Source organism: Hemitrygon akajei, chromosome 21, assembly GCF_048418815.1.
Source record: "Hemitrygon akajei chromosome 21, sHemAka1.3, whole genome shotgun sequence".
NCBI classification, from domain to species: domain Eukaryota; kingdom Metazoa; phylum Chordata; class Chondrichthyes; order Myliobatiformes; family Dasyatidae; genus Hemitrygon; species Hemitrygon akajei.
Window position 1 is genome coordinate 37,575,105 of NC_133144.1, and position 18,262 is coordinate 37,593,366.

General features: G+C 39.5%; 1 protein-coding gene across 3 annotated transcripts in view; it reads left to right on the forward strand.

Annotated features, from left to right (window-relative positions):
- Positions 1-18,262, forward strand: part of sec31b (SEC31 homolog B, COPII coat complex component) — a 91,031-nt gene that overhangs the window by 41,174 nt on the left and 31,595 nt on the right. For all 3 annotated transcript variants that reach the window (XM_073025252.1, XM_073025253.1, XM_073025254.1), the window contains exons 14-21: positions 2,774-2,879; positions 5,507-5,685; positions 6,547-6,673; positions 9,511-9,656; positions 10,106-10,279; positions 13,997-14,182; positions 15,618-15,825; positions 16,710-17,108. In XM_073025252.1, the coding sequence (XP_072881353.1) occupies positions 2,774-2,879; positions 5,507-5,685; positions 6,547-6,673; positions 9,511-9,656; positions 10,106-10,279; positions 13,997-14,182; positions 15,618-15,825; positions 16,710-17,108 (1,525 nt within the window). The remainder of the gene's footprint in view (positions 1-2,773; positions 2,880-5,506; positions 5,686-6,546; positions 6,674-9,510; positions 9,657-10,105; positions 10,280-13,996; positions 14,183-15,617; positions 15,826-16,709; positions 17,109-18,262) is intronic.

Consider the following 18,262-nt stretch of genomic DNA (forward strand, 5'->3'; position numbering starts at 1 on the left):
TTTGAACAGTAGTAGGGACAGAATGGCTGAGCATATTCATAGCTGTAGGTATCTTGAGGCAGAAAAGGCCTTTTGAGATTCTAAATACCCATGTGTAAGTGAACTGGAAAGGAGTGGATGTTTTTGGTTGGGAGAGGGAAAGAAGATGTGACTGATCTGTGATTCAAATAAATGGATAGGGAGGTTCTATCTACACTTGTATTAATGGGATTGATGAGGCCACTGTTCACGTGTTGAGAGTAATTTTGAAAACAGTTGGCATGGAGAGAGCATTTATTTGCAAATGAGGACAATAGGCTAATCAGCAGAGGATGTTCAGTATGATGAGAAGTCAATACTGAGACAAAATGGGAAAGATATCTAAAAGAAATTTAATGATGGTAGGGAAGGTGATAGAGAATAATAATTTTAAATTAAAACAGCAAAAAGGGTGTGAAATTGCTGTAGAAGTTAGGGATTTATTGATGATGAGCCAACTCTTGCCATGACAATTTCCTTGAAGTAAGTGATAGAAGAAGCAACCAGCCGGGGCATCATTTAAGCAAAGGTGTCAAAACTGACGTCCGGTTTTTGTTGGGTGTATGATAATACTGTAATTCACAACAAGCAAGAAGCCTGTTCGCAAATGAAAAGCTATCTGGAGAGAGCCGTGGGGAAAGATGTTGTTAACTAAGTTATGTTTAAATCCACAAATAGGTGAGTGTAGATGGAAAGAATTCACATAGAAAATGGGTATTTCCCTTCAGAGGAAACTTGCTCTTTATTACAAGCTGACATTAACAGGGGAGACACTCTTCCTGGAGCAAATGCTCCCTAATCCAAAGTTTCCATTATTATTATTATACTATTTCTATTTAAGAGCAAGAGGATAAGATATGAGAGAATTGGATGAATCAAATGTGACAATATGGAACCAGAGGAGATAGCAGAGGTGCTTAATGAACACTTTGCTTCAGTATTCACTACAGAAAAGGATCTTGGCGATGGTAGGGATGACTTACAGCAGACTGAAAAGCTTGAGCATGTAGATATTAATGAAGAGGATGTGCTGAAGCTTTTGAAAAGCATCAAGTTGGATAAGTCACCGGGACCAGATGAGATGTACCCCAGTCTACTGTGGGAGGTGAGGGAAGAGATTGCTGAGCCTCTGGCAATGATCTTTGTATCATCAATGGGGATGGAAGAGGTTCACTCTTGGAAGAATGTGGAAACCATAGAAAGGGTGCAGAGGAGATTTACAAGGATGTTGCCCAGATTGGGGAGAATATGTTAAGTGAACTAGGCCTTTTCTCCTTGGAGCGATGGAGGATGAGAGGTGACCTGATAGAGGTATATAAGATGATGAGAGGCATTGATCATGTGGATATTCAGAGGCTTTTTCCCAGGGCTGAAATGGCCAGCACAAAAGGGCACAGCTTTAATGTGCTTGGAAGTTGGTACAGAGGAGCTGTCAAAGGTAAGTTTTTTACTCAGCGAGTGGTGAGTGCGTGGAATGGGCTGCCGGTGACAGTGGTGGAGGCAGATATGATAGGGTCTTTTAAGATACTCCTAGATAGGTACATGGAGCTTAGAAAAACAGAGGGCTATGGGTAACTCTAAGTAATTTCTAAGGTGAGGACATGTTCAGCTCAGCTTATTGGGCTGAAGGGCCTGTACTCTGCTGTAGGTTTTGTATGTTTCTATGTGTCTTTGCCCCCTTTAATTCTATCTTACACGTTCTGCATGTGCATAGAGTGAGGTAAACCTTTTGTAGTGTCAACCTTTCACACCAATGTGCTACATGAGTTGTGTGCAGTTCAGTCATTACTTTATATGTACAATGGCAAGCTTCTGTCTTGCTGTTTTGGCTGGTAACCAAGTAAGGATTTGCTATGGTTCACTTCAACCTACAGTTTGTTGTCTGGGTGTGTTTGAACTGTATTGAGCTATCCCTCTCTGGTACCAACTCTGTAAATTCCCTCTTTATCTCTCTACTACAAGATCATCCCCCTGTTCTCTATTACAGTGCTAAAAGTTATTTCATTACTTCCTAATAGAGTGAGGTAGCAGATTGGAAGATCATTGGCAGGATTATCCTCAGTTGTGTGCTGCGCAGCAGAGTGAATTAAGGGCTGTTGGGCTTCCTGTTGATAAAGGAGAAAGCAGAGAGTGCCTTGTTAGACTCTCAAAGACATCGTTGCATGAGGTGAATGAAGGTTTAGAAATTGTTCCAAAATGCCTACCACTCAGGATTGAAAGTAAAGGGTCACAATAAGAATTTATGAAGATATGGGACTTTAAATTGATAAGGATAGGCACATGAATGATAAGAAAAAATGGAGGGTTATGTAGGAGGGAAGGGTTAGATTGATCTTGGATTAGGCCCAACATTGTGGGTTGAAGGGCTTTTGCTATGCTGTAATGTTCTATATTTAAATTGTCTGTCATTGCTCTTTGTGTTTATTGATCTTCAGTGTTGGTCATATCAAAACATGGATTACTAACAATGCTGAAGTAATTGTATTAGGCTTGAAGTTCAGTTGAATGAAGGTTATCAGCACAAATATTGTGATTAAAAACACCTGAGATTAATGAGCAGCTTATCCTGTTTCTGTTACTAATATGATGGATCACAATTACTGCACCTTTTAAGAGGGAATGATGATTTCTGAGCAGGTTTATTTGATTAAGAATCCTTTTGCATTGTTGTATAAGGAACAAGTAACATTTTGTATCTTGTTTTTTAATGTATGAACTTTTATGGACCTGTATTTTTGTTCACTTACTTTTCCAGAGTTCAAGTTCCGAGGAATCGATTGCAGCAGGAGATGCCTCAACAACTGACTTCTTTGATAATATTCCAGCAGAAAAACCAATCTTCGAAATCCCTGTGACTGGAGGTAAATACTTTACTGACGGTCTAGCATTAGGGCTTTAAGAAATGTAAGATCCCAAAATTATGGAATTGTATAAATATATGGCACAGTAGAATACTATCTGGTACATTGTATCTATGTTGACCTTGAATACTATTGAGACAAATCCTACTTTATAACATGTGATCTATTACCTTGTAGGTAGTAGCACATCAGGTGTCCATTCAGGTAGTGGTATAGGAGAGTGCTTTTTTCCATAAGTCTTTCAAGACTCCTATGCTGGTTAAAATAAAATCACAGTTATATTCTCATCCTATAAGCTTAAATCTGTGCCCCTTGTTTGTTGGCCTCATTCTTTTCACCTGTCTGGGCTACTCCAGGGGAAACTTATACACATAAGTTAAATTTTCCCCATGATCTCCTCTAGTCCACAAAAACACAACAACAGTAAAGGTACATTTTTCTTAACATGTTTGAAAATGTCTGTGTGAGAAAACATATTTGTCTACTTTTTCAACCGTGACCATTTCTCTTCTGAAGGCTCAGATGTAGACTAGATTCATGCTCCAGAAACTGGCTGCCTGCCATTTTTTGCACAGTGCAAATTTTTTTGTTTGAATCTTGCCATTACATCAGCAGGCTGCTTGAGCCTGTCCAACATCTAAATGCAGTTTCCATTAAATACCACTGAATGTCAGAACTTTGTCTCATGTTTTCTTGCTTTATCCTGTTTCTTACCCAAGGGAGCTGAGATCTATGGTGACATTAGATCTACTGTGCTGGTTAGGAGAGAGAACTGAGTATTTTTGTTCCCTTTTGTTTCTTTCAGTTGTCCTGTTGTCTAGAGCCCCTCATCTACCAATGCTTTGGTTGAAGTAGGCTATTGAATATCTCCTTTGCTTACACTGTGCTCACAACCAATTTTTTTTCTCCCATTGGGTTTAAGGTCTGCTTCAGTTGCCCTGACCCCTGTCAATTACTCCTGTCCTCAAACACTTCCAATGTTTTCCTTCTGATCTTGCAATTTCATGTTTAAATTTATATCCTAAATTTTAACCACTTTGCTAACCTTGGACTTCCCTTCTAATTTACCTCAGCCCTTTCAAGGACTATGCCAAATTGTGCTTCTCCTTCTGTTTACTATGAGACCATGTGTAGATCATTTGGCCCTTCAGTGTCACTCTGTCATTCAATAGATTCAAATTCAAGTTTAAATGTCATTCAACCATTGACACATATAGCTAAACGAAACATTGTTCCTTTGGAGCCAAGGTGCAGAATGTAGTACGTACAATCACACACAGCAATATAGTTATGATAGCACATACAGTCAAGAAATAATAATTAGCAGAAGACTCTTGAGTGGCATGGCCTGAAGATTGATGGTGTATAGGGTGTTCTCCTGGAGCCATGTTTCTGCCAGAACAAGCACACTGTAGTTCCTTATCTCATGCTGGGTCAGCCACAGACGAAGGCAATCCGGCTTGTCTTCCATGGTGCAAACACTGGAGAGCAGCACCAAAGGAAGAACTGGCCTGTAGGGACCAGTCCCCAACCCAACACAGATTCCAGTGCACCTGCCGTGTCTCTACTCTTTCCCACACCACCTCCCACGCTTCCTTCCCAGTTGGCTGTAACAGGTGATGCCATGGCATGAGAACCTGGTTTGCACAACAACTGAGGCCACATAGATCCCCCACTGTAGGTCTCAGCAATGAACCAGGCTTGCATTGTCCAACAAGGTCTTCCAATCACAAGAAAAACATTTAAGACAAAACATCTGCACCACTTGTTTGGCCCAGAGAGCCTGCTGCGACCAAAGATGCTTCCATCTTACCAGAAGACTAAGGCATATCATCTATTTCAGTTTTATACTCCCCACACTGTTCCTGTGCCAAGGAAATTTTATCTGCCTCCATTTTAAATATATTCAGCTACTTAGCCTTTATAGTCCTCTCCTGGTAAATTCCACAGGCTCCCCACCTTTTGAATACCAGAGACTCTGTCTCAAGCCACAGAAGATTTAGGGCTGAGATGAACAATGAGACTCCTCATCCATGGAGAACATCTTCCCAGTCTACCTTTCCCTAACAGAATTTTGTAATTTTAATTTAGACCCCCTTTTCACCCTTCCAAATGAATATAAAGATAATCAGTCTCTTTGCAGTCTCACCATCATCTCATGATAGCTTCATTATTGACGGTCATGCTTTCACCCACCCAAAAACACAAGCTCTTCCAACTTGATCCCACTTCTTCCGTAAGGTCTTTTAAAACATGGTTTTATATTTTTTTCATGTCATTTCTTGGAACAGTTCCAGCATTTACCCAATATCTGATTCCTCACATCTAAGAGTTTTATGAAAATGTTATATTTAAGCATTTAGAAAAAGTAAATGTTGGAAACCAGAAAGATTGTTTTTTTGACATTGATGCCAGACCATTTGAACAATTCCAGCATTTTATTTAATTTTCAGCAACTGTAATATTTTGGTATTAAATGTTATAATTTCTTAGAGTGAATTAATTAAAATAGTCCATGATGCCCGAGTTATATGCCATGTATATTCTAGAGGGGGTTAAGATCAAAAGGGTTCTTCTTGACCCCACAGTGGTCTACTTGCTAAAGGATTAATTTGTTTATTTTTCAGATACTGATGGGTTGATCAGCCAAGCCTTGCTGATAGGAAATTTTGAAGGTGCTGTTGAATTATGTCTCAAGGATGACCGTTTTGCAGACGCCATCATACTTGCTATTGCTGGGGGTGAAGAGCTTCTTACACAGACACAGAATAGGTACTTTGCTAAAAGGAAGACCAAAATTTCACGGGTAAATGTCACTTCAGTCTGTCTTCATTCATTCTAAAATAATGCACTCAGGAAGAAACATTATGTGCAGTGTGATGTGTTTTAGCTCTTCAACTCTTGTGAACTGAGTTTAAATTCATCTGAGGTTACTATGCTTCTCACTAAATTATGTTGAAAAAAATCATAACACCAATGCAACTTGTATTGATATGAGCATCCCACTGGTCTGGTGGTGGATAGTGTCAGATTAAGTTTGTGGTTGTTCTCTGTGTGTTTGGGGTAAACACTTTGGAATAGAGTACAAGTAGATCTGACTGTAGTGTAATGTGGCAGTGTATAGCCTGTATTAAAATGATAAATGCTGATTTTGCAAAAGAAGTGGGGATATGGTTATTCACAACCACCTGGTGTAGGAATACTTTACTGGCTGCCTATATCCATTATCCACAACAATAGAGAAGCAGCAAAGTATGAAACAATTGTTCTGGAGCAAAAAAATAAGATTACAGGACAATGTTTATTCAATTTCATCTGAAGGTTGATGGCATTTAATTTAGTATTGTATATCAATTAACCACAGCCACCACATACTCTTGCTCACACTGCACCAGAATATGAGGATCCTGGATCAGCTTCTACAGCTAGCTGAGACAACCCTTTAGAACATTATACTCAACCTGAGCGATCTCACTACTACTCTTGCTCAAGTTGATTTCAATGATTCAGTGGACCTGTTTTTAACATTACTTTTCTTGGTGATAAGAGTTTCTTGACAGCACATTTTGTAAACTGATTGGACTAATAAGGAATTTTATGTAACTCTTGAGTATAGTGCTAACTTTATCTTGATAGTATACACAATTTAGTAACTGTCTTCTTGCAGCTTGTGTCTTCTGTAGTTACCCATAATTGGAGGGACATAGTAGAATCGTGTGATCTGGACAATTGGAAAGAAGCTTTGGCTGCTCTGTTGACTTATGCCAAACCAGAAGCATTCCCATCTCTATGTGGTAGGTTGCTGCCTCCATGTTTGTTTTTGCTTATCTTTCCTTTCCAGTGTTGTACTCTTTAAAGAATTGCTTCTGAATTGTAAATATGTAATGGGGATTGAAGTACCTACAAGTACAGTGGTATGCAAAAGTTTGGGCACCCTTGGTCAAAATTTCTGTTACTGTGAATAGCTAAGCGAGTAAAAGATGGCCTGATTTCCAGAAGGCATAAAGATGACACATTTCCTTAATGTTTTAAGCAAGATTACTTTTTCATTTCCATCTTTTACAGTTTGAAAATAACAAAAAACGAAAAGGGCCTGAAGCAAATGTTTGGGCACCCTGCATGGTCAGTACTTAGTAAATATCACTTTGGCAAATATCACAGCTTGTAAACGCTTTCTGTAGCCAGCTAGGAGTCTTTCCATCCTCGTTTGGGGGATTTTTGCCCATTCTTCCTGGCAAAAGGCTCCTAGTTCTGTGAGATTCTTGGGCCATCTTGCATGCACTGCTCTTTTGAGGTCTATCCACAAATTTTTGATGATGTTTAGGTTGGGGGGGACTGTGAGGGTCATGGCAAAACCTTCGGCTTGCTTGAGATAGTGTGGATTTTGAGGTGTATTTAGGATCATTATCCTGTTGTAGAAGCCATCCTCTTTTCAGTTTCAGCTTTTTTACAGACGGTGTGATGTTTGCTTCCAGAATTTGCTGGTATTTAATTGTATTCATTCTTCCCTCTACCAGTGAAATGTTTCCCGTGCCACTGGCTGCAACACAAGCCCAAAGCATGATCGATCCACCCCCGTGCTTAACAATTGGAGAGGTGTTCTTTTCATGAAATGATGCACCCTTTTTTCTCCAAACATACCTTTGTTCATTGCGGCCATAAAGTTCTATTTTAACTTCATCAGTCCACAGGACTTGTTTCCAAAATGCATCAGGCTTGTTTAGATGTTCCTTTGCAAACTTCTGACACTGAATTTTGTGGTGAGGACGCAGGAAAGGTTTTCTTCTGATAACTTTCCCATGAAGGTCATATTTGTGCAGGTGTCGCTGCACAGTTGAACAGTGCACCACCACTCCAGAGTCTGCTAAATCTTCCTGAAGGTCTTTTGGGTCAAATGGGGTTTTGATTTCCCTTTCTAGTAATCCTACGAGCAGTTCTCTCGGAAAGTTTTCTTGATCTTCCAGACTTCAACTTGACCTCCACCATTCCTGTTAGCTGCCATTTCTTAATTACATTATGAACTGAGGAAACGGCAACCTGAAAACGCTTTGCTATCTTCTTATAGCCTTTTCCTGCTTTGTGGGCATCATTTATTTTAATTTTCAGAGTGCTAGGCAGATGCTTAGAGGAGGCCATGGCTGCTGATTGTTGGGACAAGGTTTGAGGAGTCAGGGTATTTGTAAAGCTTTGAAATTTGCATCACCTGGTCTTTCCTAACAATGTCTGTGAAAAAGCCATAGCCCTAACAAGCTAATTAAGGTCTGAGACCTTGGTAAAAGTTATCTGAGAGCTCAGATCTCTTGGGGTGCCCAAACTTTTGCATGGTGCCCCTTTATTTCTTTACTCTAAAATTGTGCAAAACAAAAATAATACACTAACCTTGCTTAAAATGTTGAAAAGAATGTTTCTTCCTTAACTTTATGACTTTTGGAGAGCAGTTCATCTTCTATTCACTTAACTATTCACAGTAACAGCAATTTTGACCGGGGTACCCAAACTTTTGCATGCCTCTGGAGTTCTATAGATGCAGGAAGCTCATCGCCTAAACAAGTTGTACTTGAAGGTGACCTTACTTAATGCATACAGGTGATTTGACCATTTGTAAATGGGATGAATCATTTCCTGATGAACATAAGTTGATAAAAAGCCAGTGTTAATTGGATAGCATTTAGACATAAAACCAGTGACTGATTTGTCTTGTCCTTACATGGCGCTTGGATTAATTTAATGTTCCCTCTTGGTGCTTAGGCTGAGGGAAACCTACAGTGCAGGACAGGAGGACAGAAGCTGAAATAAGTATAGAAGAGTATAGTAAGACGAGATCTTAAGGCCAGTACTCATAAACAGTAATGGGCAGCTCCTGAAATTAATATGACACGTTAATATGATAAGAGTGAACAGCACTTCTACCTGTATGGTCCTAGTTGTTCAGTGTAGAATATACTTGGTATTGTTCAGCAAATGTTATGTAGTTGTCAGTATGCAATAAGAGGAAATGCTTTTGACAGAATGACTGATTCCCATTTCACATAGTATCCAATATATTCCACTAGGTGTCAGTCATGGTTCAGTTGTTCACCGCAGGACTTGTACGCAAAATTTTAGGCTGACATTCCAGTACAAGATAGAGGTGCTATTATCTTATTAAATCCTGGATTTTTCTGGCCTCTATAGTTTAGCTAATCCCGAGATAGGTATAGAAGAGTATAGTAAGATGCCATGTTAACACCAGTACTCATAAACAGTAGCAGGCTTTAGGCTATTTGGCCTCTGTTGCTTGCACCAGCATTTAGTGAGATTGTGCATCATCTTTAAACAGTACCAATTTCTTGCAGTAAACCCATATCATTCGATTCTTAACAAAATACTAATTTATTCTCTCTGCTCTGAGGATGTATCTTCAACCTAAAATCATTATCTCTGTTTCTTTTTCCACAGATGTTGCCTGACTTGTCTGTGTTCCCAACGTTTTTTATTTGTGTGTGTGTGTTTTTTAATATATAAAATAAATTTGGATTTCTCCATCAGCCAAATTCATTTTAATCTGCAGATTAAGGTCTGCACAGTAAAGTAATATTTCTAATAAACGGTCTTAATTAACCTCTGGGTCCTTTGGGGTCCTCTTCTACAGATACTCTAGGATCCCGGCTAGAGATGGAAAATGATGGGCAACTGTGTATGCAGGCATGCCTTTGTTATATCTGCTCTGGAAATGTTGAGAAACTAGTGGAATGTTGGGTGAAGACTCATGAAAGCTCTACTCCGCTTTCACTAGAGGTAGGAGGTCATGGTTCAGATCATTGGTTACTTAATTTTCAATGTATCTCACCTGCAGTTTCCAGAATTAAATTCCTGCAAAGCTTAGAGGGTGGATTTAACTGCAGTGAATTAAAAATGTTTAAAATCAGGAAAAATGAATATTGGAATGAACATTGTCTTTACCCCTTTTCTCACATGTTAATTGCCCCGATTTAACATTCTTTTCTCGGTATTGAAAATGTGCTACACTTATTTTGAAATGCTTGCTGTTGACATTAGCTATAAAAATAATCTAAAACAAAGTGAAAGTAATTAGATCTTCTAGTATTTTTCCAGTAAATGATAAATAACTGGTGTTAGTGCAATTGATGAGTTATTCACAGTATTCAGTTCAGATAAATGCAGTATTATAGTGGGCATAGTAATTGACACTTTACATTGTTAGTCATCTTTTCTCTCTTTATCAGGATCTAGTGGAAAAGATTATGATCTTGCAGAAGGCGATTGAGTTACTCCAGGGCATAGACAGGGCTGCGGAGGGCCCAGTCTTTGCAAAGAAACTCACACAATATGCCAGTTTACTGGCTGCTCAAGGGAATTTGGAAGCAGCCATGAGCTACCTCCCTTCCACTTCAGATCAGGTTTGCTTTGGTGTTATTATTATTGTATTTGTAATTTAAGATAAAAAGATCATATGGCTATTCATACCAATACCCAATCATTTATAACATCAAGGTTTAATAGATATGCAGAAGCTGGCAGGATTCTTATTACACAAACCACGTCCCAGCCTTGTTGTGAAATTAATGTTGGGTTCATAATTGAATATGTAAATGCTATTGTATTTTCCGTAAGCTTATATGGAAGATTGAGGGTTGAAGTTGATGAGTTAGATTTTATGATGATTTTAATTCAAGCTTGTTTGAAGAAAAATTGGGTTTATTCATTTAATCATTGCATTAGAAATGTGCTAAATGTTGTAGGCATATTGTACAGGCAGGTACAATTACACAGGAACGGATTGGATCTTATATCTGGTGGCAGAGTGCCCACGTCTTCTCTGATGGCTCAATTGCCTTGATCATTCCAACCTAGGCTTGCCTTTGACAAACCTTCCAGTGTTTAGCAGAGCGACAGACAAGGGCTTAAGTATTTATATGTTACTTAAAGGCACAGTCTTTTACCCTATTCACCAGCCCAAGATGGCGCCGGTGAACCATGGGCTGCTTGCAAGACTTCTAAACCTACCTTCTGAATTATATTCATGTAATCTGCAGCCTATAGTTTCTCTTCAAGCAACATACTTTTGATCTGTCTCAATGAACTAGCAATATCACAATCTGCTGATGGATTCAAGCATGCAGGTATGGCATCTTAACATCACCACAGCTGGAGGAGGGGAGGACTGCAAGCCAGGCTGAGACACCAAGCAATGAAGATTCTACCCAGTATCTTGTTAGCAAATGTACAATCGCTGGAGAACAAGATTGAAGACCTAAGGGCAAGATTGCAGTGTCGGATGGAAATGAGGAATTGCTGCTTTCTGTGTTTTGCAGAGACATGACTCACTCCAAACATGCCGGATTGGGCAATCAGACCCTAGGGCCTCTTGATACACAAGATGAATCAACTTGCAGTTTCAGAGAAGACAAAAGATGGGGGTCTGTGTTTCATGATAGAATCTCCGTGGTGCCTAGACGCAGCGGTCTTGGTCTTGTTGTACTCTTGTTCTCCCAACCTGGAACATCTAAATTAAGTGCTGACCATGCTACTTACCAAGACAGTTCCCCTCCATGATCCTGATCACAATTTACATGCTGCCAAATGCCGACATTAACCAGCCATGAGATATTGAATGCTGCCATCATCAAGCAAGAAACTGCCCACCCCAATGCATTTCTTATCATAGTCGGGGACTTCAATCAGGCTTGTTTGAAGAAATCTTTGCCCAATTATCATGAGTGTATAACCTGCAGCACCAGAAATCGCAAAACACTAGACAGCTGCTATATTATGTTTAGCAATGCCTACCATTCCATGCCATGACCATATTTTGGGAAATCTGATCATCTGGCTGTCCTCCTACCTACTACATACAGGTAGAGGCCAAAGATCCAAGGCTCCATAGGGATAATAAAGAGTTGGTTGCGAGAGGCAGAGAAGCAGCTACAGGGTTGCTGTGAGTTGAATTAGGCCGTGTTTAAGGGATTCATTTGAGGATCTGAATGGATATACCATGGTTGTCACGGACTGTATTATAACGATCATGGATAAGCGTGTCCCTGCAAAATCATTCTGAGTCTTGTCCAACGAGAAGTACGTCAATGTAAGGGTGTGTTCAAAAAGGTCAGTGATACGCTTATCAAACCTTGACCGCAGAAGGACCAAGGTGTCCTTAATTGGAACTCTCGTCAACAGGGACACCATATTGAAACGGACCATTATGTCCTCCAGGGTCAGCAGGATGTTGGTTATAATTTTTATGAAGTTGGTTCAATTTGTGATGTGGTGCTCACAGCCCCCAACAAAGGAGAACAGTGTGGTCATTAAATGCTTAGTGAGGTAGTAAGTCACAGAATCTATCACACTGATGATAAGCTTCGGGGAAGCCCATAAAGTCTTGGTGGTACAGGCACCTGAGATAGAAGTGTCCCGTTTATGTCTGCTGGCAGTTCGGATTTCTTCAGTAAGGCGGAGGTCACCTTCACTGTCAAATTGGTAGGATCGCACTGTAGAACTCTGTAAGCCAGACCATCCAGAACCTGTGGGACTTTCCTGTGGTATTCCTCCAAGGATGTTTCATTTCCTTTGTCAGCTGGTAAAATGATGGCTGGGTTTTGCCAGAGGGCTATTCGCTTTCCTTTTGTAATGTTCAGTTTCGGCAGAACGGCCATTTTGAGGGCCATGCAGTCCTCTATCCTTACCTCCTCCATGGTATCCGGTGGTTTTTGCATTGCTTGCTCTACTCTGCCAGTGTAGTCCTGATAAGGTACAGTTCCTGGGGACTGGAGCAAAGTTTAGCCCCTTGGCTGTCATTTTAACCATCCCTTTATCTACCATTTTTCACTCTTTTGTGGTCCATGTTAGTCTTCTTAACATCTTACAACTAGAAATGCATTTTACTGTACTTTTACTCAAGCAATGCATCACCCTTTACACATTTCATAATGATGTGGTTACATTCTACATCCTAGTTTTTCAATCAAAATGGATCCTTAGTTACCCACATTGTTATTAATATGTCGTATATGTCATTATCTTAATGACTTGAGGCTTTTTTTCTGCATATTATTTAAGATAAATTAAGCTTGGATTGAGTATATATGTAGGTTTCCCTGGTGAGGGTGGGAGGAAGCGGTGGGGGGGGGGGGGATGTCAGAAACCAATTTGCTAGACATTTAAGGATTGATCTCAGAAAATACTTATCACATGGGCAACAAAATCTGCAGCACTTCTGGTGGGGGGGAGGAAGAGAAGCTGGAGTTAAGATTGCTAAACATGGGTTGAGCGAAAATTGAGGAACCAAAACAGACAAAGCAATCACTGTTTATTTAGCTGTATACTGTATATGAGTACAGGTTGAATGACAATAAACTTGAATTTAATGGGGTCACTGTCTGGTATCAGATTAGGTGCATCTAATCAACCATATTTAAAAAGATGTGTTGCTTTTTTGACATTGTAATTCACAATTTATATACATTTACTCAGACATATAATTTTAAAAAGCACTGAAAATGCACCTGTTTGCCAAATTTGAAAATAATTGTTGTGAAATGAGATGAACTGAAATATTCTAATCCTTTTAAATTGCAATTTTATGTATAAAGTTTTGTTTTTGTTACTACTTTTTCAAGATTTGTGAAATGCATACCAAATTTTAATTGTAGTAATAAGACGGGAAGAAAGATGCTGTTAACTTCCCTGGCTGATAACTGATAACTTCAAAATCAGCCAAAAATCTAAAGTGTATGGCAATGAATGACATTTAATTTTGTATTTGAAGATTTAGTGATTGTAAATATCCATTAATACATTGATCAACAAAACAATGAGTGTTGTCTTAGATTACCTATTAGAGATATATTAATAGGCATGTGTGAGGGATATGGTTATAGGGAAGTAAGGAAGGAAATGGGAATGGCATAGATCTGAGAGCCTGCGTATAGTTGATGAGCTGAATGGTCTTTAGTATGTTGTTAAGAAGCAAGTTCCTCGGAAATTATTATTTCACAATTGTGTTCTACTAAGACATTTTACAGCAGGACGCCACCCATCAAATCTTAGTTATTTTTATCTTCTTGTTTTTCAAGTATCCTAATGTACTTTACCTCAAAAGACTCAATTGCCTCTTTTAGTTTATAATACTCCAGCTCCGAGACAGACTGTTCCACGCTCAAGGTGAAGCTATGATGGGTCAACAGCCGCCTCCTTTTCCGTTTAACCGGGTTCTGACAAGAAGACCACATCCAACTGCTTCTCCTGCTGCCACTCCAGCTCGTCAGACACCACCTCAGCGGACAAATCAGCAACCGTCCCAGCAGGTAGGTAGCACAGTGCCATCCCAACTGAATTTATTTTGTGATGTTTCTCCCCATTCTGTGTGCACATCTTTGTTCTGTTCCTGTTTACTTGGCCCTGCATCTCCATGAACATTCTTTGCTGGGTTTTACATATTTTTCACCCTACCTTTTGCATAGTATGGTTGCACATTTCAACATTTGGCTCAGGTATCACTATGAATGCATCCATCAACTCACTGGATGAGTAAACAAAGATCTGAATGCTCAAAAACATCTGAACTATTAGCACTTTTTATGTTAAATGTATTTCATTACTTACTCCTAGGTGTACTTCAATATTTTTGTGTAATTTATCGTTACCTCTCTTGAACTTGCTGTGGTAACTTTTCTATTGATATTCTCAACATTCTCTACATTTGCTCCCAGCTACATTGTGCACTCTGCATGACTTGCTCTCTTGTACTTGTCCAAACTTTTAAATACATACTTTTCATTACATCCATTATATTCTGCATGAGTTATTTTTAGTATATGTGCATTTTGTCACTTTGCTCCATTAACTGTTTTTTTAAAACTTACATTAAAATTTTGACAAACACGAGGAAATTTGCAGATGCTGGAAATTTGAGCAACACACACAAAATGCTGGTGGAACACAGTAGGCCAGGCAGCATCTATAGGGAGAAGTGCTGTCGATGTTTCGGGCCAAGACCATTCGTCAGGACTAACTGTAAGGAAAGATAGTAAGAGAATTGAAAGTAGGAGGGGGAGGGGAAAATGCGAAATGTTAGGAGAAGACCGGAGGGGGTGGGGTGAAGCTGAGAGCCAGAAAGGTGATTGGCAAAAGAGATACAGAGCTAGAGAAGGGAAAGGATCATGGGACGGGAGGCTTAGGGAGAAAGAAAGGGGGAGGGGAGCACCAGAGGGAGATGGAGAACAGGCAGAGTGATGGGCAGAGAGAGAAAGAAAAAAAGAGGGGGGGAGAGAAAAAAAATATATTAGGGATGGGGTAAGAAGGAGAGGAGGGGCATTAACGATAGAGAAGTCAATGTTCATGCCATCAGGTTGGAGGCTACCCAGCCGGTATATAAGGTGTTGTTCCTCCAACCTGAGTGTGGCTTCATCTTGACAGTAGAGGAGGCCGTGGATAGAATGGGAATGGGAAGTGGAATTAAAATGTGTGGCCACTGAGAGATCCTGCTTTCTCTGGCGGACTGAGCGTAGGTGTTCAGCGAAACAGTCTCCCAGTCTGCGTCGGGTCTCACCAATATATAAAAGGCCACACCGGGAGCACCAGACACAGTATACCACACCAGCCGACTCACGGAATTTTGAAATTGCAGTGTGCAATCAAGACTATTTTGATTGAAATTTGAATTAATAAAGTTATTTGTGAGACTTGTTGAGTAAATTTATGTATATTGATCCCATTTGTAATCTCAGTTTTTGTCTTTAGTCTCCATATCAGGTGCCGTTTTGTTCCCAGACCCAAGTCCGTCCATCAGCTACAACAGTATTTACTCCACACCTTGCCCCTGTAGCACCTCCATTTGCTCCCTCAGCTCAGGGCATTGCTGGAATACAGGGCACCACCAATATCCACTCCAAATCAGGAGGAACACACTCCACCTATCCACAACATCCTACCACAATGTCAGCACAAGGTAATCTGTTTCATAGATGGGTTGATGTACCTTTTAAATTTATTGGAAATAGTGTTAAGTGATTATTTTCTTAGTCATTGAAAAGGAGATATGTTTAAGGGATAATGCATTTAGATATGAATAAACTAATTCCTATTAAAATAAAATACATGTAAGTTCCTATTTTATAATTTAGTGGTGATCAGTGTTTACCATATGGGAAGTGGGATGTTTTTTTGTCTTCAATTGTTGATGCTTGTGATGAGTCATAAATACACAGCAAGCACTTATCCAGCCCTTCCCCAGCAGTGATAGCAACTCAGACTTAACAAAGGACAATTCCATTCTATCTACCAGTTGTTTTCTCTATAAATGTCTGTTTTGAACAGATTGAGACAGTCCACCAATATTTGTCCAATCTCACCCACATACAATGTTTTAATTCCACCAATGTGGCTGAATTGAACCCAAAAAAAGAAAGTCTGTTGTCTAAGCTACCAGTTCATCCAGGACTTTGATGTTGCAATAACTGAAAAATATATTAAATAGAAAAACATGAAAACGTTGTGCCACTTTAACGGCAAATCTCCAGTTTCACCAAGTATTTTTCTTGGCTGCAAATTCCCATTAGATTTGGTGGTTCAGTGCATTTTCATCTGCTTGAGATTTTCAGTATTTTCAGTTCAAAGTACTCTTAGTATCCACTGAAGTTCAGTCTGATCCTACCGTTTTCTGAGTTGGGGTGGCATATAAATAAAGAGAAATGCTCTGCTCATGAAGTTTTAAATGAAGGATATTGTTGCTGAAGGGTGAATATCAGGAAAGAGAAAAATATTGTAACATAGTTTTGTAATATTTTCACTTAATTTAAATATATTTTTTGTGTTTTTCTTTTTTCCCCATAGCATTTTCACAATACCAGAATTATGGACAGCCAAAAATTCCTTCAAGTGGATTCCCATCCTATCCTCTACAGCAGCCTTTGCCAGGTTCAGGATTGACTGGTCCATCTCAACCTACAGCCTCGCTGAGTGGTCCTACAATGCCTAGTATATCTATGTCAGGACCATTATTAATGGCCCCAGCTTCAGTGCCATCTTATCAGCCCTCCAGCACTTTACCACCGTGTACACAGCCTGGACCAATGCCAGCTTATCCAGGACAACATCAGCATCAAGTTCACCCTCCTACATCTCTATCAGGCATTCATCCTGCTTTTCCCCATCCCTCTGGAACAGGAGGCCCAGGAGTTGCTCCTTCCAAACCATTCGCAGCTGCAGCTGTTCCCCCTCCTCCTCAGACAGGTATTTAGTTAATAATTATACCACAAGATGACTATTTGTGTGGTTTAATGGCATACTTAGTCTGACTATATTTCTCATTACTACATTGTTTGTGTCTGTCTGCCTGCCCATCCACACATAGAAGACATGTACAAAGAAATCACAGTAAATCTACTCAGGTAAACAAAAGTTAAAGGTGGATTTAAATTGTAATTCAGACAGATTGAGACAGTCCACCAATTATAGAATCCATAATTCTATACTAAAATAATTAAAATGTGGGCAGGGCTCAGCACATCATACAACAGCTGTGGTGAGAGCAACAGACTGGAGCTGATGAAGACAGGAAATTAACCTGTTAATTCTGATTCTCTCTCCACAGGTGCCCTAAGAATTTCCAGCATTTTTCTGTTTCCTTTTAGATTTCCAACCGTTAGTATTTTGCTTTTTAACTAATTCTTTGGAACTTGGTTTAAATGAAGAAGGAAACTCTATTGTGGAAAATCTCAAAGCAACATGAAAGTGAGCATATATACATGTTTCAACAATTCACTGCCTCACTAGTTTTGAACATTGCACTTCTAAGGTTTAAATTTACAAAAATGTTTATTTTTTTCCCCTGCTGTTTCAGTTCCATTTGCAAAACATGGGTCAACTTATGTTGCTCTTCTGGTAGTCCAGCTATCTGGCTGAAGAACAGTATTAGATTTGGATGAATCTTCCTACTAGTCTTTCTCAGGGTGACAGTTGAGATATGACAAGTAAAACTTTGCAGAATGATGCAGAAGTATATGAGTCATTGCTAATTTCCAACAGTTCCAATAATATCTGTGCTGGTACGTTACCTTGAGGACATTGAAATGTCCTAGGATAATAAGAATTTTAAAAAAATACTTTAGTCCTCCTCATCTAGGTAGATGCCACTTTGACAAGCTGTTCCTTGAAGTATTAGGTAGAATGTTTAATATGGTCCACCACATTTCTCAAGTTACAATGAAGTTGTTCACCATGAAGGTGGTTCCAGTAAGATGGTGATGCCAACGTTGCAGCGGCCTCTCTGGGTCCATCCTAAAGTGTAATTGTTTGTCCTTTATATTTTTTTTATGATTGAAAGACTCTGCTGGATATTAAGAACACCTAGTGCTACAGGTCCACTCCATCAGCAAGTTGCTCGA